General features: G+C 37.1%; 1 protein-coding gene across 5 annotated transcripts in view; it reads left to right on the top strand.

Moving 5' to 3' along the window:
* The window catches only part of ARHGAP15 (Rho GTPase activating protein 15), a 616,446-nt gene that overhangs the window by 20,348 nt on the left and 571,405 nt on the right, over positions 1 to 24,693 (top strand). For 2 of the 5 annotated variants that reach the window (XM_024744104.1, XM_024744108.1), the window contains exon 2: positions 8,968 to 9,146. In XM_024744104.1, coding sequence (XP_024599872.1) covers positions 8,982 to 9,146 — 165 coding nt within the window. In that variant the 5' untranslated portion in view covers positions 8,968 to 8,981. Of the gene's footprint in view, positions 1 to 655; positions 735 to 2,274; positions 2,368 to 8,967; positions 9,147 to 24,693 lie in introns of all 5 variants that reach the window. The other 3 variants (XM_024744105.1, XM_024744106.1, XM_024744107.1) reach the window with 3 other exon arrangements.

The raw sequence follows: 24,693 nt of genomic DNA on the forward strand, positions 1-24,693 counted from the left end.
CACAGGCTCTAGGCACGCGGGCTTCAGTAGTTGCAGCATGTGGGCTCAGTAGTTGCAGCACATGGGCCGTAGAGCACAGGCTCAGTAGTTGTTGCTCATGGGCTCTAGAGCGCAGGCTCAGTAGTTGTGGAGCATGGGCTTAGTTGCTCCACGGCATGTGGGATCTCCCTGGACCAGGGATCAAACCCATGTCCCCTGCGCTGGCAGGCAGATTCTCAACCACTGTGCCACCCAAGAGCCCACTTTTTTTAATAGAGCTGCAAGTTTCTCCTAATCCGGCCCTAATCAACTATCTCTCCCTAGGTTTCCCAACTAGCCACCCCCACTCTATCATTTATTGTGGATGTTCACTTTGCTTTTCCTGAAATCTTGTGATCTCAGCTTGCACTGCCCTTGATATCCCTTCTCTGCCTTTTGGATCCTATTTATCATACAACATCAAGTTCAATGTCACCTTCACCTGGAAATTGCCCGCAGTCGCATTCTCCATTGCACTCTTATCAGACTTCATTGTAAGCAAGCATGCTTATGTCTAACTCTACCCCAGAATTCTTAACAATTTTTGTAGAAACTATGGGACCTAGCAAGTCAGTTTCTCAGGGTAGAGGCTCAATAATTATTTGAAATATAAAACCAGTTGCTTTGCTCCCAGTAGGTTGGAGACTAATGGGCTAAGGTGCTCAGGGGATGAGAGGAAGCAACAAGATACCAAGGTGGCCTACCACACAGTTTTGGTCAGTACTTATTCTACTTAAAGCATATTTTATATTTTACTTGTCATTTTTACCATTTAGGACACCCATATGCAATGACAATAACTGTATTACAATTTATCCATGCAGATGATCTGCCAGACTTTGTCAGTAAATGCAGTCTATCACCCAGATTTCCTGATATATGTTAACTAAATGCAAAGCCTTATTATCACATTTCCTATATATAATACCTGCCAAAGTCAAAGACAGTGTTACCCAATGGGGTGGCTATGGTCAAATTCCTTTACTGTGATCTTCCTTTCTCATTATATTTGACATTTTTGAAACTGAATTTTATTGTACTCTCTCCGCTTCTGAAAGTGGTCTGGGAAATTAGACTTAATAGAGATGTAGAAGCCACAAGGAAAAAAGAAAAGGAGAGTGAACCGGGAAGAAAGTGAAATTAAAATGTTATTTTGGTAAATGGATGCTCTGGTGGAGACGGCAAACAATTGCAATGCAAGTTAATTACTGACCTGTCAGGCAAGTGTAGCACAGAGGTTGTGCCACACGTTACTGGAGCTACCACTGCCACAAGTCATTTCCACAGGGGAACAAACAGACCGTGCTCTACCACAGATGAGTAGAAGACCTTTCCAGGGGACAGAAATGAGTTTCCAATATCATATTCATTTGTGGAGTTTCCACACACTCTTACTAGACCTGGAGAAGCAACTCATCTTACACATTCCGGAAAGGGAATGGGGTCATATTGCCACAGAGGGTTCCTGTGTGTTAAGGCAGAGAGGACCTTGGTGGTGACCAGACAGCTCACTGCCACACAGTGAAAACCCAGGCTAAGACCCATGGAATGGGAAAACACTGGGGCACACTCAGTGCTTATCTCTGAGACAGTTCTCCTCACAAAGTCTTTAGTGAGAATCCATGTCAGGCAAGAGAGTCCTTCTATTCAGAGAAAAAAAATGTTAAGCACCTGAAGAAAGCTGAAACTCCAGGGAGATGTTCTCTATTGTTAGAACACAGAGCCCTGCTAAATTGCAAGGTGGTCAAAAATGCGGTCATTTTTTAAAAATAAGAAATAAAGAAAAGGGTTATCTGAAATGGAAATATGGTATTGTTCATATTTTTTAAAATTTTATATGATTTTCCAAGTATACTTTAATGTTGGCCTCAAAAGGTATGAAAAGCATTGCTTCTTTGCAGCCTCTAACTTATGAAATATCCATCGTTCATTGGCCCTTAGAACCACTGGGCAGAGCAAGTTATACATATTCTTTTTAAAATAAGAACTAAATTAGGTCAAAGACATTCCTACTGATAATGCTTTCCTAAGCTATGTACTCTGGCATTACCTAGGTTCTATATTTGTTTTCCATTTCTATATTCTGCAAATATTTATTCAGTCTTTATTGTTTTGTCAGAAAGCACAGGGACATTTATAAATGATTAAATAGAAAGACTTACATGATCTATACTTAATATGGATGCACTTTGATCATTTTATCTACCTGATCTCTGTCAGATTTCCTTTGGAATTCTTGTTACCTTGTTTTTCCAGACACAGTTGCCACTTGACTTGGCGGTCTATGACTAAAGCAAGGATGTTTGGAGATGCAGGCCTTGAGCTCTGTCCTGGGACTACTTTGAACAGGTTGTGGCACCTTGGGGAAGAGTCTGTATCCTTGAACTTCAATTTTCTCTGCTCTGTAGCATGTAGATAATATCATAGTGCCTATTCAGTTTCTACTAACTCAAATAATTCTTAATATATTTTTATTTTAATGTTGCTGATGGGAAAAAGGTGTCAAAAATACACTTTCTACCTCAAAAGGGCAAGCTGCTGAGCCTTAGTGTAATTAACAGAGTGCAACAAATAATTGACAGAGCAGCTTTGAAATTTATGATTAGATGAAATATCACATTCATTCCTATTTGGGTATTTGCAGTGTGAGTGGGAGAATCAGGCCCAGAATATCACTGAGCCAAGTCTGTTGAGCAGAGCCAAAGTTTGTGTGGCTCTTATGAAGTGCATTCTCATCACTGTTTCCTGTTTTTAAAACAGTATTGAAAGTGGAACTAGTGTAACATCACAAGCTATTCTTGCTGTTCTCTTGGTACATACAAAATCAGGAAGTCTACAGAAATTGTGAAGCCAGTCTTAAGTGATTTACATTTCAACTTCTAACTCAGGGATATTTATTTGGAGAGTTTTGTAAAAATCAAATGGATATTTTAAACACATGCAAAATGAACGAATGTGTTGTCATTAGTCATTCACCATGCTTCTGTGTGCCTCCTGTAAGAATATAAATGCATATGTCATCAATGTTTTTTCTAGTAGAATTTGGTAACAATGGTGATGATGATGATGATTAGATGATATGTTATGAAAGAACAAGAGAAATACGGAATAAGCATGTAGATCACATGAAACTTAATATGACTTATAGTTAACAAAATGTTACGAAGTTGCATAAAATAAGCATACAAAAGTATTATTGATTTTACAAGTCCTCTACCAAATCTAGAAAGTTAAGGGTCAATGAGAAATGAAAATACAGGTGGAACAACAGAATATGATTTCAAAACCCTGTGTATATTCTTGGAATAATAACTCAGAAAGACTCACAGATTAGAACTCTTCATTGCCTTTCTGAGTATATTCTGAAATTGATACTTAGGTTCCTGGAATTATATTCACTCCCTGATGCTGGGAGCAAGTTATGATGGACCCTGGGGTTTGAGGGTTTCTCTCTTTTTTAAAAAAATATTTATTTATTTATTTAGCTGTCCGGGTCTTAGTTGCAGCATGCAGGATCTTTATTTGAGGCGTACAAACTCTTAGTTGCGGCATGTGGGATCTAGTTGCCTGACCAGGGATCGAACCCAGGCCCCCTGTGTTGGGTGCGCAGAAACCCTTGAGGGTTTCTTTTGACTCAGGGTTGGGAAGACTTTATATTGGAGTTTATTCCCCTAGAACCTTCTTTCATAAAGACTCAAAAACTAGAGCACCCTGGCAGGGCCATCACGTCCCACAACTCCAAGAGGCACCCTTTACTAGAATGCAATGCTAATATCCTATCCCTAGTCACAAATGCTACCTGCCTCTACTTTTACTTAAGATCACACACAAAGTAGAGTAATCAAAGGTTTTCTACTGTAAGATATTTTCCTACATAGCCGGAGGAGATTCCAGTATGAGATTCAGGTAAATGATTCCCTGAGAGTTCATGGGAAGTCTGACTAATCATTTATGGCAGTGTGTTAATTAGTTTAATCATTCCTCTCCCATATATACATCTAAGTGATTCACCGAGCAGATGGATGTAAGTAAAAAGATGTATGTAAGGAAGAATGGATGATGGAATTTCAGATATGTTGACCCTGTAGATGAGATGGGGCCTAAGTAGGTGCTGCAGTGGGGGGCTTTAGCAGCCAAAACGTGAAAAGGATCATAGTGTGCACTGTGGAAGAAAACATGAGTATTAGGGTGCAGGTGAGGAGAAAATGGGAAAGTTGGAGTGTAAAGAGAATGAACTGTAAGTGGGGTCCGAATACAACTTGCAAAATTGGCCTAAAACAGCCTTATCCACCAGCTATGAGAGGTTTCTAACAGGATGAATAAGACTAAATCATCTCTGAACCCACAAGTACGGCAGTTAGAAGTTTCACAGCCACCAACACAGCTGTCATTTCTGGCCATTAGATTTCCTTCCTCCTCTGTCCTCCCTCCTTCCTCAGTTCCTGCTTGGGGTGAGGGGGTCCTGCTTCCTTCTGTTTTGCACTCAACTCATCCACACAAGACATTTGTGTATTATGCCAAGGAAAGCCCTCTTCCCAAATTCTCTCCCTCAGAGTGTCTAGAATACCGGCCTCTTACAGCACTGGTGGGCTTAGAAGGGATTAGGCTCTCAGTTAACCCTTCAGCCCGATAAGAGGATAGAAAGATGATCAAATTCACCCACACTGAGGCTAAATGCCATTTTCTTCATGAAAGCCAATGCTTACCTTTTCCTTGAATTTCCTTGGTACTATAGTTTTTCTTCATGACATATTTCTGTATCTACTCTATAATATCACAGTTATTTGCATACCTCTGCACTGCTGAGCCCTTTGCCCGAAATGCCCAACCTGCCCTGACTTAGCTCCAGCGTCAGCTGATCTTTTGTGGACTTTCTCTCTCCACACCTCCCAGTTCTACTGTGGTCTGATGTCATTGCTTCTCTCCCCACCTGGCACCACTCTAGTCTTATTTAATTATTGATTTGTTTCTTTATCACACTCACCGAACTACTGTAAAACAGTTGGTTGAAACAAACAAACAAAAACCAAAAACACAAAAAAGAGTTATCTCCAGCCTCTAATGTAGTGCCTTGCCACTCAGGAGAATCTCAGTAAATGTTAAACAGATAATTTATTTTCTGTGGGTAGAAAGAGGTTTGTGTCATTTTCTGTATTCTCCTCAGAGCAACGTGGTGCTCTGCAAAATCAAAAACCACCAAATATTTGCAAACATGAGAATAACTATGAATAGTATCAAGTGAATGCCATTGATAGAACAAAATACAAAAAAAGCTGAATAAAGAGAAAAAATTGAGTGCAATAAATAGAGTATCAGTAAAAAGTGAAGATGAGGTCAGTTGGGAAAAGAAGTGATGGCTAGAGGAGTGAGAAAAGAGAAATAACATTAACATTGGTGGGGGAGAGATCAGCTTAAAAGAAAGATCTGAAGGAGGAAGATTTTGAAATTCTTTTCTGTAGACTGTCCTCGAGAAAACAGATGGGAAAGCCAGATAAGAGGCTTTTAAAATTAATCCAGCCTTTTGACAGTAACCCATCACCAGGCAAATTATGGGTTAATTGTCAAATCAATACAAGAATGCAAATGTTGATTTGACGCTGAAATTTGTTCAGAGTTTGAGAAACAACATGCCGTATAAACGGCACCTGGTGGGGCTATGTAAATACAGTGGCTTTATGCTCTTGGTCAGAAGAGAGTGGCTTTAGCCTGAATATTTCTCTTACCAGTATTACAAACACACCACCTTAGAGTTTTGAATCTAATGAATAATTTGGAAGATCAAGACTTCAATGTACTCCAAGGAGAACCCACATTTTTTAGAAAAGATTTATTTGTTTAATCATAGATCCCCTCAACCCTCACTCAAATCCTTGGGCATCAGATCATACCAAAGCATTTACATTGTTGCTAAAACTACCTAAAACTACTGAGCTCTGTAAATATGCAGTAATACTTCTTGAGCTCCCAGACTTTTACACAACAGTATCAGAAGTGAAAAGGAGCCTACAGATCATAGCAATCCTTTTAGTTGCCCATGCCCCCTCACTATCAATTTTTTCCAGTGATGAAACAGGTCCACGGACTTGTTCAAGGTCACAAAGGTGGCCATTAGAAACAGTGCTGCACTAGAAGTCATCATAGGCTCTTTTTATGCAACCAGTCTGATTATAATGAATCCAAGGCCTCCATTACAATCACGGTACCTAGATTCTCATTCTTTCATTCATCCTTACTTCATCCACTGAAATATACTCTGAAAAAACTCATGCTTTTATTAGTAGCGTCTTTATAAATATAAAAAATCCAGAGATTTGCTTTATTTTGAAATAATGTCTCTTGGCTAAGAAAAATTGAAGACCTCAATAATAAATAATACACAGAATAAAACCAAAAATGTTTATCCTGTACTGGGGTACGTGGAGAAATAACTATTTATATATCATCTGCATGTGATTGCATTTACTTTTTTTTTTTTTTTTTTGCGGTACGCGGGCCTCTCACTGTTGTGGCCTCTCCCGTTGTGGAGCACAGGCTCCGGACGCACAGGCTGTGTGACCATGGCTCATGGGCCCAGCTGCTCCGCGGCATGTGGGATCTTCCTGGACCGGGGCACGAACCCGTGTCCCCTGCATCGGCAGGCGGACTCTCAACCACTGGGCCATCAGGGAAGCCCGATTGCATTTACTTTTCAAAACACATTTATATATAAAAAACCCTATCTTATTCTAGTTAGATATAGAGGTAAGATCCCTTATGCATACATTAGTGGTCAGATTTGATACATTTTAAAGTCCTTCTTATTAATGTAGCTGTCATCATATTGCCGTGGAATAGCGGGGATAAGATTTCTTTCTTTTATTCAAATTTTTATTTCAAATGTTGTCAAAAGAGCTCTCTTATTCTCAATTAGATAAGTTTTTAAAATATATCACTCATGTATGATTATGAAAATGAATATATTCAAAATAAATTAAAATAAAATAAGTAGCAAAATAAATTGGTTAAGGAATTCTTAATAACTGTACTGTAAACAGCTTTGTTAGATATAACTGAAGTACAATAAAGTGCAAGTGTTTAAAGTGTACAATTTGATCATTTTTAATATATGTATACTGCTATTAAACCATCACCACAATCAAGATAACAAACATATCCATCACCCCCAAAAGCTTCCTTGTATCCAGAGTCCACACTGTCCCTAGGCAATCACTAATCTGTTTTCTCTCATTTTATGTTAGTTTGCATTTTCAAAAATATTATGTAAGTGAAATCGTAAGTACTCAATGAGTACTTTTTTGGTGGGGGGCTTCATTTCTTTTACTCTGCACAATGAATTTACAATTCATCCATGTGGTTGCATGCGTTAGTAATCCATTCATTTTTATTGTTGAGCAATATTTCATTGTGTAGATAAACTAGAATTTGTCTATTTATCTGTTGATGGACATCTGGGTCGGCGGTGGGGGGTGGGCGGATAAAATAAATACTCCTTCACTTCTTGCTGCCCAGTGTCCTTAAGAAAATTGTTAGTCACTCTGATCTTCATTTTTCTCCACTATAAAAATATGAGTTTAATGTCAGTATCACAGGAACTTTGTAAGGATTAAACCGGCTCATTGCCTGGCACATAGTAAATACTCAATAAATATTAACTTCTTTTCTCACTCAATATCACTCAGTTGCCTAACTGGTTTCAATTATGAGGAAACACTTTTCCTCCCGTTAAAATGCTTTTATTCTTTTCTAATCCTTTTAGTATCCACTCAACTTGAACATTACCGTGATTCTAGCCCCGTTGTCCGTCCAGTCAGGTAGAGGTACCAAAACAGTTGGCTCCTTAAAATATAATCCTTCTTTTGGATTATATTGGCTTCTATAACTGACTGGTGACATTTTTTTCTAATGTTGTACCCACATGCCTAGGCTAGCTATGAAATGTCTATATGGGTGAGACACAGAGAGGACACTCAGGCTAGAAGAGGGTCTGTTTCTAGAAGCTTTGAAGCTATATTTGCATTGCAAATATCCTATTTAAAAAGAGTAGATGTATTCATTTGAGGAACTCGTGGGGAGGAGCAGCTGAAAAGGATTATGGATTTGGGAAGCAACTAAAAGCCCTCCTGGTCCACCCACCCAATTTATTTCCTTTGTTTTCTTTTTCTGAATTATTGTTTTCTCACAGCCGCTCCTTTAAAATTTGCCCACACTGGATTTTCCTACCTGAATCAGACTCCTTCCATTAAAATAAATATAAATAAATAAATAGTGTCGATGTGCTGATTTTCTGTTTCTTCATAGTCTTCATAAATATTATATCCAACTAAGCTACTAAATCTAGTTCAGTTGGCAGATGGCAGTGGACAAAGGAATTTTAATTTTTCCCTGTGGATATTGCAAGTGGGGGTGGTGACTGGGACTCTGCACCATGCTAATGAGGCCAAGCCGACATATTTGATAGTCAATGGGACCAGCTTGCTTTCCTCCAATTTTACACACTTAAATTTGACCTTATTCACAGGGGTTTTTTGTTCACCAAAAAAGGCTGCTGGTGGTAGTGTCTGGAGGTGGGTTGGGATGGGGTGGGTGATAGATCAAAGACGTTGTGAATGAAAAGAGCATATACCCGGAAGATGCAATATCATTTCTATATAAGGGAGACCATATCATATTGCCATTAGGAGTTCCTTCATCGAATTAAAAAACTACACAGAATTTGAGTGTGCTATCTATGAATTGAAATCCTCTGGCACGTATACAGTACCGTCAGAATACAGAGGTCCAATTGATAAAAGCACTACAAAGTAACTACCTTCTTCTTCACCACTCAAAGAGGCGGAGACTTTATTTCATTTTTGTACTTTAATGATGTATAAGGATATGCACTCCACCAGGAGTTTTTCATGGAAAAGCATATACTTAGAATAATATAATGCTTTTATATTTCATCAGGATAACATTGTAATATGCAGAAGTCTACAAATTCTGATACCTCTGTGGAAACACTGAATCCCACCCGCCAAGGCACTGGAGCTGTGCAAATGAGAATCAAAAATGCCAACAGCCACCACAGCAGGCTGAGCCAAAGTAAATCCATGATCCTCACCGATGTTGGGAAGGTCACTGAACCTGTAAGTCAAATACCACAAGTTCCCTGATATATAGAATTTTGTAAAAGGAGGGAAAAAAAAGCTAATTAGCCTTGTTTTATTTGTTTTCCTAATGTGCATGAGAAAACTGTTTTTGTAATGCATTTTATCTTGCCTACTTATAGTCATAATTATATCCCCAGTTGCAAGAGAAGAGCTGGGCTTAATCCAGAGTGATAAAGTGGATTTGGAGCTAGACTGAAGAGCACCTTTGACTCATTTTAAGGGCCTCCACTATCATGCTTCAGTGTCGTAAAAATAATGAGGTTATGCTAGCATGTGGTGTTTGTACTTCCAAATACAGTACATCACTTTGAAAAGCCAGAGGCTAAAATTAGCTAAGAATAAACTGAGAAAAAAATCTTTTAAAAAAGTGAAAATCTCTTCCTTAAAATCTCCCAACAATATATGATATTGGAAATTACAATTTGATTTGGTATGAGCTTGAACAGTTGAAATGGTGTGGAGATTTAAGGTTTGGAGAGGAAGCCATTTTGTCTCCATAATGTGTCATTAGGAAGATTTGAAATAAAATAGTTAGAGATGAACTCTACTGCCAGTTGTGTCCCTGCCCCTGCACGCATCCTGAGCCACTAAACACACTGATTGCAATGAGTCTCCTCTGGTTAATTTTCTTCCATAATGGTGGTAACTTGCAGCTGAGGCCATAGGATGTTACAAAATTATTTATGCAATGTTAGCCACTCTTTTGGACCCCGGATCTATTTTGTTTCTCACAGTGAGAGCAAGAGCAAGAAATAGGTTAGCTGGGGACAGGCTGTGAGTCCCAGTCACCCTGCAGTAACATGTGAGCTATTAATTGAGTGTTCTGTTAATATCATAGGGGCCTATGAAATATTCAGCTCCCTAACTGAGTTATTAAATGAGATCAACTTGCTGAGTAGCATGTTACCGATTATATTTATTCGCTGTTTTTCACTCGAATTTCAAGTGCAAAATTAACCCACAACGATCTCAGGAGCCTGAGAAATGTATGGTTTTAATCATCCTTTCTTCAGGTATTATAGACAAATTTAGCATGAGGAAGCCAGTGATTATATTTTGAAAGCGAGAAACATATCCCTAGTTAAGGTACTGAGAGATGCATTTTTTTTTTCTTTATTTTCTCATTTAAAAGTATTATCTGCTGGGAGGCACAACACGGCCAGCCTGACTTGGCGTTGAAACCTGCTAAAACGTTCCTCAACCATGAACTTGAGACAATGGTTAGAGTAAATTATTGGAATCTCTATAATGTATTATCATAAGAACTGTACCTTTGGAAAAGTTTAAAAGTTAAGTATATTTAATGATGCCTAACATATTTTATTGGCTGTGTTTAACAAAAGGCACTATGCCGCAGTTGTTTTTGACAAGCATGAAAACATCACAGCATGAGACTGCAAAAGGAATTATGGAGAGAAATTACAAGTGATCCATCTCTCAATGAATTATCCACCTCAATAGCCCGCAGAACTCAGCTACCAATTAACACCTACTTTATTACATGTTGGGATGTACTTAATAACTTTCATGTGTTTATGCACTATTACCTTGACTGATGCCTCTTGTACAATTAGGCATAATTGGCATATCAATATGCAAAAGTTAAAAGGATTAACCCTCTTAAAACTAATGAGCATTTCTGTATCCAGCTGCTAAATGAGACAAAATTAGCATTTTTCACTTTTGGGCAGGATTTTATCATGCAGTTTCTCATTGTTGATATTACCTTGTTACATAACTTTAGTTTGGGCGGTTATATGCTGGACTGCTGGAGAATCAGAGTTTTCCAAAGTTAAATTAGCTATAATTATCCCAGCTTTTGTTTCCGCATTCTTAGCCTCGGCAATATGTATTCCTCGATAAGGAACAAAAATAAAAGTTACTTTTGGTTATGTGTGCTTGGTGCATAATTATATAAAAGGGGTATTTTAGTGAGGATATGTCATTTCACCGAGAAAACTTGGCTCAGAGATACTGTATTGAAAGCTTGCCATGGCACTAATTTTCTTTCTGTCTCAGTTCTTTTCATCTCTTTTTTTCCATGCACAATTTTCTGACTAGATACTGACAGAATGTAAAGTATTTTGGCATATTTATTCAAACAAGCCTGTTAAAGATATCTGCTCAAGCTAAACTAAGAACTTGATTTTTCAGAAGTTGGAGGTTGGGGTAAGGTCAAAGGGGGAGATTTTGAACTTAGGAGAAGTGGGAGGAAATGCACACTAAAAATGTGTGCACAAGTTCACATGTGGTATGGCTTGCTGTAACAGTGATACATTTAATCTGTACAGAAAAGAATTGAGTACTTAGAGACTATATATGTATTATGCATCCTATTTAATATATATGGCATATATATACTACTTGTCACTTGCATATCAATTCTACAAATCTAATATGGACTTATCAGAGTATATAATAACACAAAAATCTGGTATTACACATTTCCATGATTTCACTTATTACAAAAACATGATACAAATATTCTAGGGTCAAATCAATTGTATAATTTTGTCATTAATTCATAAAGACCTCTTAAAATTTTGCTTAATTAAAAATGTTAATATGACTGTGAACTCAGAACACAATATAAAATTCTCCTATACATGTCATAAGAGCCTGTATTCTTGGTATCTTAAATCGAGGAGTATTTTGAAATGCCAATATAAACATTTATTCTACCCTAAGCTGTGCAAACACAGGTGAATTTACTTGTTGAATTAAAAGTTTTGATTGCCTAAGTGCTGCAGGGAAGCATTCCAGTAAAACAGGTATCAATACTCCATTAGTATTTTATTGGTGGCATGCATCATTTTCTTTAAACACCAAACAATCATTTTTATGTGGTTCATAAGATCAATGCCTTTTCAAAATTCAGAGGCCACTTTGCTTTCTAAGAAATATTGGAGAGGTGGGAAATTTGGACATCTAATGACATGGTTAGTAAGAAAATTGCGTATCTGTGAGAGCCATCTGGAGACCTTCATTTGGTGGGGAGGGAGCGCTCTTTGGTCTCAGTGATTTGTTGTCTCACCCTGAGCATTGGAGTGAGACCTCTTAAAGGTGGACTTCTGATTTACCTGAATGTGCTAAACACAGAAGCAGAAGGCTTAGTGAACGTAAATGGGGGCAAGTAAAGTGTGCCTCTTTAAGGGCTAAAAAGGCTAATGTGCAGTCCAGCAAAGAGCTAATGCAAAAGGTTTAATGTGGCTTTGATGTTATTTATAAGAGAGATGCCCAGCCTCCTAGACAGTTTGAAAATAGGTATTAATGAAGAGTTTAAATAGCCCAAGTCAGGAAACTGCAGACATAGGATTTGCAGGCAGGAGTAGTTCCGGCATTTAATACTGGTGTCTTAAGAAGCAACGTGTATGAATATTCACCATTTCCATCTTGTAAACCCTGCAGAAGTGCATCACTCCATTCATAGCCATCATGGACAGGGAAATATTTTTTTTAATTAGTGTTCAGATGCAGACTTAGGTCAAGCCATTCCTAAACATTAACATACAAGACTCCTTGTGCTTCTCTTAACATACAGCGTTCCTTCATTTTTCTTTTTAATATATTATAAGGAAAAAGAGGAAACAATTTTCCTTTGTTTCTTACTTCTGTGATTTTAGGATACTTGCCAAAGTTGTGGCTAGCTAAAAAGGCAGACATAAAAATTGCTACTAAAAATATAAGCCTTCTGTTTAGCAGAGATTTTGAGAAATATTATGAGGCTGTAGGACTTGTCCATGTTTACTTCAAATCAAGCTTATAGATAGGTTTGAGGCTTTGTTTGTATAAATTGTCCTGAAGTGGATCCTGATATTTAATTAAAATGACACTAAATCACATTGAATTGATAAGACTTGGCATCTCAAACAAAGGTAATTGCCCGTATTGGTTTTATACAAAAATAGCGCTGCTTGGAAAATGTGCAGCCAACACAGACTGTCAACTCCATTTATAGATCAATATGTGAAAATCATTGATCAGGCAGGCATGTATAACAGTAACACTTTGCATTTATTTGTTGTTTTTATACCACATTAAGGCTTACAGGATTATAGGCTTCCTAAATATTTTGACTTCCTCATAAATATATGATCTGTTGAATGTTAATTAAATGAGAGTCTGCAGCCATCTCTAAAATTGTTTTTAGTTTGATGATTTCCTTTTATTGCTGTGGATCGTATGATCTGAAAATGGATTAGTTTCCTTCTGCATAAAGATTATTAAAGCCTTAATGTGTCCTATTTAGTGTAAGATGTGGCTGCCTTTTTGCTTTGAAAAATATAGATACAGACAATTATTTTTCTCTTAGCGAGTGGCTGATCTCTTTTTATTAACTGGGCATTCTCAGAGCTCAGGGTGGAATTATTTCCTGACATAGTTTGCACACTCTGTAGATAACGGGTCTTCTTGATTTTTTCCTGATAGAATTTGTTTTCTTTCTTTTCTTTTTATCTAGCTCTGTAGTACAGGCATCTGATCAAACATTATGTAGAAAATAAACTCATCACCTCAATTAAATTCTAGACACACACATATAATTTGAATTCTATTTTTCTGATTCAAGAACAAGCCTTATGAACTGTTCTTATACACTGCATTCTACAGTTAAATCTTTCTTATCTCATCAGTGTAAGGACAGTGTTTTGTTCCTAATCTTTATTGGACTATTGTGGATGACATTTGTAAGCCATTTTGGTTTATAAGGAAAAGCTGGAGGACAGTGGAGTCAGACTCTCCATAGATCCAAACCTCAGATATGACTACGAAATAATGTGTCTTCCACTGCAATTTTCTCTGCCACTGAGAGGTCAATTTTGTTGAGAAATCTTTTTATATCCTCTATATACATTAGGAGTACTGCTTTCAAGACAATACTTGGTTTTATATATGATATTAAAACAATAATAAAAGAAACAAGATTTCAGAAATAGAAAAAAAAATCATGAAATTCAAGGGTTAGCTAAGGTAACCAGTCTGCTGTAAAGCAGAAGAAAATGTTTATTTAGCTAGATTTTTGACTTTTAAATAAAATGCCCTGGGGTGGGAGGGAGGAAAGAAGAATAAAAGAACACTAGAGATTTCTTTCCTTGTCCTTGCAGTCCCATGTCATCTCATGCTGTGAAAATCTTTAACTCTGTTTACCAAGCACAAATTGGACTTGCCAAATGTTCAGGAAGTTTTCATTGACAGTGTAGAGTCTGTACTTCAAAGAATGAGCTGGGGCTCTTAAGTTCACGTTCGTGGTTGCATCGTTTCCATTTTAACTTGAGCATAGCTAAATTTGTTTATAATCTCCTACTGATTGAACATGGCGCTGAATGTACATGAGATACATTTTTTTTACTTTAGTCCTCTGATTACTAATTTGAATCCAAAACTCTAACCTTGTTAGCATCTGGACTTATTTCCATAATAACAACCCCTTCAGAACCTACAAAGTAATGAATAATTGACAACAAATGAAATGTTTTGATAGTTGTCGGCACAAAGCATGTTTAATGTTTTGTGTTGCTTCCTAGCTAATTATGTAGATGACACATTTGTCAGACCTTGACTGCCATTAGAAACGTGTTTCCAGAGGGGAGAAAAACAGGCTATTCATAGAGTAATTAACTAGAATGCTCAATGACCTGTGAGAGATTCAAATCGCTGCCAGTTCAGACATTGTTTTGTTACAGAAGCAGAGGGGTAATTAAAATTCCAAATTACAGTCCTATGATGGAGCATTTGTTTGTTGACAGTATACTCTTACTCTAGTTTGTTAATTCTTTTTAAAATTGCTTCTAATCCATTTTATAGCTTTAGGAGTTCCCTCTTTGAATTTACTGACAACTAATATTATGGTAAATTGTACTTCAGTGGAGTACTGCCTTCCTCACAGTTTCAAGGGAGCACAAGGTGGGTGGGATAAAAATAGCTCCTTCCCTAAACTGACATATCAGGTGCTGTCAGTGGGAATGCCACTAAAGTGTAACGTCTTGTTAAATACTGTTTCCTTTTCTGTATTAGGGGAAAATGTCCTGGCAGAAAATACAGAGATTAAAAAGGAAAGCAACCATGAACATCTAAAAAGGAGGAAAAAAACTCATCTCCCAACAAGAAATGATTGATTAAGGTGTTCTATTAAACAAGGAGGAAGGGAGAGGAGTTAGGGCTGAGGATGATTTGGGGAATGTGTTGAGTTCAATGCAGAAGATGCAGCAGTCTGTAGGAAGGCTCTCATGGCTCAGTCAAAAAAGGGCGTTTTTGCAGCAGTACCTTCCATATCAGGTCAATAACAAACTGTAGGATAACGGGTATCATGCATGAATTTTTTCAAGGCATTATTGGCATAGTTTACAAATCTGGAAGGCCAACATAGTCTAAAAAATTCAGCTCAAGAGAAATATTTATTCAGGTTGCTGAAAGTGAGAACATAGTTTTATTAAAAAGATCTGACAGAAGTCGCACGGTATTTGATGCAGGCGAGCTGACAGAGGCATCCAGTGAGCGTTGATTATCCCGAAGTCACTGTCAGCTAGGATTGATTTTCACTTTCTCCGTTTATGTAACAGTTCCTGTAATACAGCTGACCCCGAATCATGTTACCTTGTCATTTCTCTGCATGGATCAAGAAGAGATGAGCTGAAAATAGCTAGACACTGACCTTGAACTTGCCAGAAAAGTGAGAAGTGACAGTGGGGTTTTTCTGTAGTAGTGTACAAAGATTAAGGCGAACTGTTCCTCTGTTGAGTTCACTGTAGCAGCACAAGGGGGCAGAGCAGTACTAGAGATTACAGGTAAAATAGATTCTGCAGCAGCATGTAAAGGCTCTGAAATACCGAGTTGAGCCAGAGGTCTCATTTTTACGTCTTAGTGTAGACATAAAGGAGAATTACTGATGAATCAAAATCTTGGGTCCCCTGATGTTCATAATCAGTAATCTAAAAGTGTACATTCTAATTAAAAAGAGGTTACCTAATACTCTGTGTGGCAGCAGCTATGCTTTTCCACTAAGTTATTTGCAGCATCTCTTATTTAATTTATATAATACTCTTCACCCTTAAAATAAGTTAGTCACTTAGAACCATAGTCACTATTATTATGAGGGTTTTATGGCAAATTCCTAAGGTAATATGTGTCATTTAAGGTACAATTGTATCAGAAGCTGAGAACAGTCTTTTTATACTATTAAGTATCAAAACCCCCAAATTAAAATTGGGCAGTGTTATATGTTGATGTACATGCACAGAAAGGTAAAATGCAAGCTGGTAAATAATATTTGCCATTTGATTTACGTTTTTCTATACCTTGTACATTTTCCCACCTTAATACTTGCCTCAGTTTTCAAACATTTCCTTTAATAGATCATCACTATAACCTTGATTAATCTAAAACACAGTATGTTGAACATTGTCCTTTGATTGCTAGCACTTAGTTAAGCTAAGTCATTGTTTTACTGATGCAGAATGTTTCTTATAAATGACACTCAAAGAACTTGCCAAGTGAAGCAGAGAACTGAAGCAGGTTGAGAAACAAGAAGAAACACTGACTTGATTATCCCCTAGGCTGTAAGTGCCTTATGAAATGGCAAAATAGCATCTTTGCATGTGTGATGGCACAATAACATTGCAAACCTCTACAGAAACAAGATCCTTTCTTGCATATAGTGGATTCTTTCTGTGTGTGTGTGTGTAAATAAACACACGTATCTATTATACATATATAAAAATACAGTAAATATATATATACACACAAATGCATATATACATCTTTCACTTCAGAGTGAGAGAGATATGTATATAATATTTATATATTTGAGATTATTTTTGTATTCTATAAAAAATAGCCACCTACATATAGTTACGAGCTGAAATATCAAGATTGCTTCAATACTCTTCTTCCCATAGATTTAATTCAGGACAGACAATGTTAAGATCTGAGAAATAAGTCGAATTCCAGTATGTTTCAAGGATGGAATAAGTAGGAGATCATTTGGTTCCTAGAAATGAGGTTGAAAATATTCAGAATAACTATGTCATCACAGAAATCTATGGTACCTAGTTTTTGGCCTCACATGGAAGAAGATAGCTTGTGCTGTTGGAGCATAAGTCCCCCAGTGTAGGTTGTGATGTGTGTGTGTGTGTGTAGGAGGGATGGGGATAGGGTAAATTTATAGTTACAAAATTGGTGTGTCTGAAGCTGGTGTCTTTGAAGGCAATCCTGAGGGACAGTCGCTTTCCTTTAGAGTCACACATCTACTTTGCATTCCTGCTCCTCAGGCTGTGCAGAAGACCTCTTGTGTGCCCTCTCCCAGGTGGTAGGAAACACATCCCTAAATGGTTGATTAGCTTCTGCTTCTGAGGTCAAGGCAGACATAAAGGTGTTGGCTGCTAAAACACATCCCCAGAGTTGTCATTCCCCCTCCCTTCGGTGTGTAAGGCTTTTAATAAGGGACTTTAGTCCCTCATATGTTCAGATTCAGTTTATTGTTACCATCTGTTTAATTACCCTCTCAGGTTCGTGTTGGGAAGCATGAAACTATTTTATTCAGCCTTTGAATCTCTGTGTTCCTAAAGAGATGTGGGTAAAGTACATGTCAGTTTTCAAAGAGCATATTAAAAACTGATAAGCAGAACCATCTCTAAACAATACCATGTAACAAAAAGGCATTTTTTATACGTTAATGCATGTTGCAAGTAATTAGCAAATGTACAGCGATGTGGCACTTTCTCCCAGAAATGATGCCATCTTCTTTATGCGCAATCTCACATGCTTCTCCTTTTAGGTGATGGATTTTTGATTCCCATTCACTTCCAATGCACTGGCAGTATGTTTATTGAGGAAGAGATACGGGATTTGAGTTGTAACAGAATGTATGGTTGTCATATGTCAAGCAAGTTTAAGGATATGCTAAAATGAGAGATAAATCATATGCTCCAAAAATGAGGATAGACTCTTTGGGGAAGGTGAGAAACCCAGAGGAAGTTCAGTTACTTTATTCTTTCTCCTCTTCCTCCTCTACCTCATTTTTATTATTTCATTCCATTCTTTTTTTTTTTTTTTTCTGGAGAGGCACCAGCATGTTGTTTCTGGTGGCCACTGTAGTCACCATGATATGATGCGTTTTTCCACATGTAAATTCCTTTGATAAAATTAAACTGGCTGACACAGACCTCACACTCATTTATATCCAAATTATTTTATATATCAGCATTTGGGTGACATAAAACATAACATAAAGTGAAACAAAGCCAAATTCTGGTGTTTAAGTATCAAAATGTTGTAGAGGTCTGGCTTTGAAAACCAAAAGGAAATAAATCAGGTGATTATACTTACTAAATAAAAAAGAAAATGTTTACTAATGTTTCATATTTACTTATCCCTGAGGAGGTGATTTCAATAAGTGATTTTATTCCTGAGATTCCAAGATATCCGATTAATAATGTGTTTGAAAATGTCCAGAAGTGGTAGTCTTGTTTTTATGTGAGTGCCCTTCCACAATACTATAAACACAAACGACCATGGTACTGTTGTTTTTTTTTTAATCCCTTCATGAAGAAACCAGTGCTGTTCTTGCCTCATAATCTTATATTATTTCTATGGAGAAGGAGGAATAGTGATGACACTAACTTTCCTCCACTACTTTTGGACACCTGACCTGCTTTCTTTCCCACAGGGTAAAAGGAAGCTGCAGTCTTCGTATTCCCAATGAGAAGGGACATGTGTCTCCTTGCATTGAATTGTCTTAGATCATATCATGTAGCACAAAGTGACCCAACATAGGAAGACAGGAAAACAAAGTGACAGTTTTGTTTGCTCAAATATAAACACCAACATCAAAACATGGGGGCAAATCCTAGAGTCCCACTGCCAGATCACAGGAATTAAATAGCAAGAGCTGATATTCTGTACTTAGATAAAATGAGTAGTCTATAATCAAGGAGTAGTCTATAGTCAGCAGGGAAAGGATAATGAATAAATAAGCTTAGCTCAGGTTAGACAAAGTGAGTGTAACTACTACTCTTAAAATCCATGAGAAAGTTAATCTGGCTGATACTTGATAATATATCACCCACTGTGGTCTTACCTATTGATCATAGCCTGACAGTGGGTAACATTTCATGGCAACTTCCTCTTTTACCATGAATTATTGACAGTATTAATGCCAATAACACATGATCAAATAGACAGGAAAGAAGTTTACATTCCTGGATGTGCTATCTTTAACCTCCATGCTTTTAATATCATCGTTTAAAAAAAAAGAAAAAGAAAAGAAAGAGAGAAAGAAAGACATTTTCTTTCTTGTCTTGAAATTACCAATGAATAAGATTTTGCTGTCACACAGATTATTAATTTGATATCTTTATAATTCTCATCTACAACACATTTTGGATAATAAAGCCCTAAATATAAGGGAACATTATAATTGTTATTTTTATCCTGGCATCCTCAGTCTTATGTAACAAAAATCCTAGAGAATGTTACTCTAATAGTGTGTCCTGAGGTCCCTGCATTAATAATTTCCAGCTCACGGAGTTGTCATCCTCCCAACCCATTAAGAGTCCCCAGACTGAAAAGTGGGTGAGCAGATCAACTACTTTCATCCATTCATTCATTAGTCCATTCTTTTATTCATTTGGAAGACATTTACTAGCACCTACTGTATGTCAGAGACTGCGTTGAAACCTGGGTACGCAAAACAGAAAGGTTCTCTGTCCTCTTGGAGTTTACATTCTGGTGAGGTAGAATCATTATCATGGGATCGCCCAGGCTCAGCCTGTTTGCTTCCTAGATGTCATCATGGTCACCACCAGCTCCTTCTCATTCTCAGTACTGGTACTAGCATCATGTACCTTACATTTTGTCAGAAACATTATACGCAGTGTTTAAAATTGACCTGTGAAATAAGAGACCTTCACTGTCTCTTCCTGTAGACGCATTTCTGTGGGTTGTAAATCTCAAACAAGACTTTTTTTAAAATTTGAAATTGTGGAACTCCCACCTGATTTTAGCCTACTTTAAACTCTCTGTAGCACACTTTAGCAGACCTATTTCCTATGTCTTTTTTCCTTTGGCAAACACAAGTTATTAGAGTACTTTTTTTTGGTAATAAATCAAGGTGCAAGTATTCTCAACTGGTTAAATTTATAATGCCATTTTTGTTCATTACCCATTCTTATTCCCTCATCCTTAATCTTCAAAAACTTATCATAAATATTTAACTGGAGTAGTTGAAATAATAATTTTTATGAATACAAATTAAAATGTTAGTGTGTATACTTGACATCTAGGGCTGTTTATGCTTTCAACAGGAAAACTGAATACAGACCCAATTTAGACTTTTACAGAGCATTCAAAATTTTCACCAAGTTCTTGACTTTTAAACATTTTTTATGATGATCTTTGCTGATTATCTGGCTGAACGTTGTCCTCCAAGTACCCATGATTTGTGAAATTTTGGGGGGTTGATCATGGAAGGAATGATTTAATTTACACACCCACCTAAGTAGTCCCTATCATTAGTGTTATCCTCATCTATTTAAGAGGAGCATGCTATCATAGTCCTTAAGACACATTGCCGACTATGACGCTAATACGCTCCTACACGGAAGCAAAGATCAGAGAGCATAGTCTCAGTTGGCAGTATGAGCTATTTTGAGCTTTATTCTATTCAGGAAAAAAAAGAAAGGAAAAAAATGTTTTGAAGAATAATTTCTTCAAATTGCATAGACAAACTAGGGACAAAATACAGTAATATCCAGGTTTTGAAATAAGCCAATCAGTTGACCAGTTTAAAGACTTAGCTCTACCTAAAGCAAGGCGATTCTTAGGTATTTCCGAATAGAGGCATATCTCCCTTTATTGCGCTTCATTTTATTTCACTTCACAGATATTGCGCTTTTTTTTTTTTTTTTTTTTTTTTTTTAACAAATTGAAAGTTTGTGGCAACATTGAGTTCAGCAAATTGGTGCAGTTTTACCAAGAGCATTCGCTCATTTCGTGTCTGTCACCTTTTGGTAATTCTCATGATATTTCAGAATTTTTCATTATAATTATATTTGTTATGGTGATCTGTGATCAGTGATCTTTGATGTTACTTTTGTAATTATTTTGGCATTTTTTAGAAATAAAGTATTTTTTAATTAAGATATGTACTTCTTTAGACATAATGCTATTACACACATAATAGACTACAGTATAGTGTAAACATAACTTTTATATGCACTGGAAACCAAAACATTTGTGTGACTAGCTTTATTGTGATATTAGCTTTTTTGCAGTGGTCTGGAATAGTACCTGCAATGTCTCCAAAGTATGCCTGCACTTGATCATGCACAGAACAGTTTCTATCGAGACTTCATAGTTTCTTATTTCTCTAATGTGTGCATAATTGGACAGCAGTCTTGCTATGAGAATGGACAAGGAAACCCAGACTAGATCCTGGATGCATTAAAGAGAACTGTTTTACACCTTTTGACTGTCAATCTGAGCTTCTCTCCACTCATGTTGACCTTTACAGTTCTGAGATCCCCACCTGCTGCCTGACTGTTTAGCTGAAACCAATCTTGAAAGATCTATGCTTTCCAAGATCACAAACATGTACCTAGAACTCTTATAGCTTCCTTTTACCTATGCTTCAAGGATTTGTTTAGGGACAATATTGATTTCATATATACTAGTGACAAGAGGCTAATAGTCTAAAGCAGAGGTCACAAACAAGTGGATGACCCAATTTTGCCCATAGGTATTTTTTATTTGGGATGGTGTTTTTAAAATTTTGACTTTGAAAGACTTTAGTTGGAGTAGCGGTGTCTTCATCAACTTATGCTACCTGCTTGGCCCTGAAGATATTTCAGCTTGTAATCTTAGAGTTATTTCAGTGACTGACTATTTAGAATTGAGAACATAATGTGGCAAGTCAGAAGATGACAACTGTTAGTTATCAATTTGAGAATTTAGAAGATGACAATTGTTAGTCATACATTTGGAAATGTAGTCTCTACCACATTTCACTGAGAGTGTGAAAACATTCTGTTATATAGCTAAATATGAATTTTCTTATTCAGATTTTTTCACTTGGGATTAATTTCAATTTTAAACTCTTACATTATTATAAATTAACAAACAACTTGCTACCTTTTAGACAACACTAAAAGATAACTGTGATTATCTATGCAGATAGTGTTTTCTTGTCACTAAGTTATAAATATTCTGTTTATTCTGATTTATCTATGATTTAACTTTTGTGGGTTTTGTTAAATATTTCTGAAAGCTTGATGATAAGCTGCCTTGTATTTAAGTGAAGCAGTGCACTTCTCAATATTTTAAAAAAGAATCACACCAGGCCCTTAGAAATGAGAAATGATGCTATCTGACAGTTCACAATATTATGCAAAATTTAAATCAATTCAGATTTGACTAGTCATCTTATCTTTTACTTTATCTTATCTTTTACATCGTATCATTTACTTTACATTTTTACTAATTAAAGTTAATTTGAAGACTATTAAACTTCGTTAGAATTTTTATATCTTTTTCAATTGACAGGTAACATCCCATAAAAAATGAAACACAAAAAAATGAACTCCACAAACAGTCTCAACACAGCTCCTTATAGCCAAAAGTTCTTTTTCTGGAGCATTGGCTTTACCAAGTCAGAAGCTGTGTGCCTTTGTGGAGAGAAGATAGGGTCATATAAGGAAGAGAAAAGCTCCTTTAAAACAAAGATCAAAGGGCTCTCAGAGATCTCTAGACTTGCATCTTGCATGCTGAATCCAACCTAAAGATGTGTTTTGCCTGGTCCAGTTTCCTTCTTGTTTTTTAATTGAGCTGACGTTTTAACATTGTGACCTTTCACAAGAATTTGTATATGTGACACATCTCAAAATATCAGAAATTCTGGCATCAAAGGGCTGGCTCCCCAAAGAGCAGGCAATAACCAGCTAAAGGTAAATAGATGTTGCCCTGTCTAGATGGGGCAAGTGACCTCTAGTTCACAGCATTCAAACCAGTTCCCCTTCACTGGATCCTGTTACTTACCTGACATTTGAGTTGGCAATGTCAGCTTTAGCATATCTATTCCAACCTTCTTTAAATGCCCACTAAGGTTCAAAAAGAAGCTGTGTTATCATTCAAGTAACTGCAAAACTCATGTTTGCATTGAATGTAACTTTTCTAAGTTGCCTCTTCTAGGTGGGAATAAGGTTTGGAAATAGGAAGAAAGAGTTCATTTATGTACTGTGGTGGTTATTTACATAAATGAAACTTTGGAAAACTTGATCCTCTGCTGATTCCCAGAGACACTAATTAGTGCCCCTGTGGCACACAAATCTCCAATGACAAATCAAAGATTCAGTCATGGGGAGATGTGGCAAGTCTCTGTCCCTGAAGTGGTCCCTCCAGGTTCAGTCAGAACTGTCAGGGCAAGTGTCCTACAGAGGTTGTAATGTTCTCGTTTGTTTAGTTATGAGTTTGGTACATGTTCAGTATTTTGACCAGTAACATTTGACTCTAGCCAGGATTAGAATTATTTTAGGCAGTGTAAATCAAGTGTAAATCATCCCCTCAAGCACATCTGCATGATGGTTACCTTCAAAGTGCTTTGCCACTTCATGGAAGCAAATAGGAGTGTGGTGATTATAAACATGAGCTAGTGCTGAGCAGACCTGGGAGAAAACCCTGGCTCTGTCACTTACTTACTGTGTTACTTTGGGCAAATTTCTTTTTTATTTATTTATTTATTTATCTTCTCTTCATTTTTTTGGCTGCGTCGGGTCTAAGTTGAGGCACACGGGATCTTCATTGAGGCATGTGAGATCTTTCATTGTGGCACGGGCTTCTCTCTAATTGTGGCGTGCAGGTTTTCTTTCTCTAATTGTGGCACATGGGCTACAGGGTGCATGGGCTCAGCAGTTGTGGCATGCGGGCTTAGTTGCCCTGCGGCATGTGGGATTTTAGTTCCCCGACCAGGGATCGAACCCATGTCCCCTGCATTGGAAGGCAGATTCTTTACCACTGGACCACCAGGGAAGTCCCCTGGGCAGATTTCTTGATGGTTTGGGGGCTTCCTATCCACAATTTTAAATGAATATAAAAATATCAGTTACCTATAGACTGATGAGAATTAAAGAAGGTAATGTATATAAAGTGCTAAGTATGATACCTGGGTACATAAGAAGTATTCAAAAATTGTAGAAAATCACTGTTATAATCATGCCACTCATTTGAATAAGGTTCTACAGACCTGGCTCTGTAGCTTTGAACTTCCCTGTGGGCCCCTCTGCCATTTGACCAACACCTTTCAGCAAAGTTGTTCCAATACTCACCTGTATTCTGAAACATTTTGATTCAACTATCTTGAACTCTTACTCAACCTATTCTTGATTTCTTTAAGCTTTTAATTCTTAGACAAATATTTTCTGATATCTGATACTGTTTTTACAATACGTTAACGCCTGCCAGCTTCCATCCTCAGCTAAGACCAGAGTTAGCTCTTAAGTTACAGTAATACAAATGTTTTCCATTTGGGGGCGTCCAC

The sequence above is a fragment of the Neophocaena asiaeorientalis genome, unplaced genomic scaffold (assembly GCF_003031525.2).
Source record: "Neophocaena asiaeorientalis asiaeorientalis breed wild unplaced genomic scaffold, Neophocaena_asiaeorientalis_V1.1 scaffold11, whole genome shotgun sequence".
NCBI lineage: Eukaryota > Metazoa > Chordata > Mammalia > Artiodactyla > Phocoenidae > Neophocaena > Neophocaena asiaeorientalis.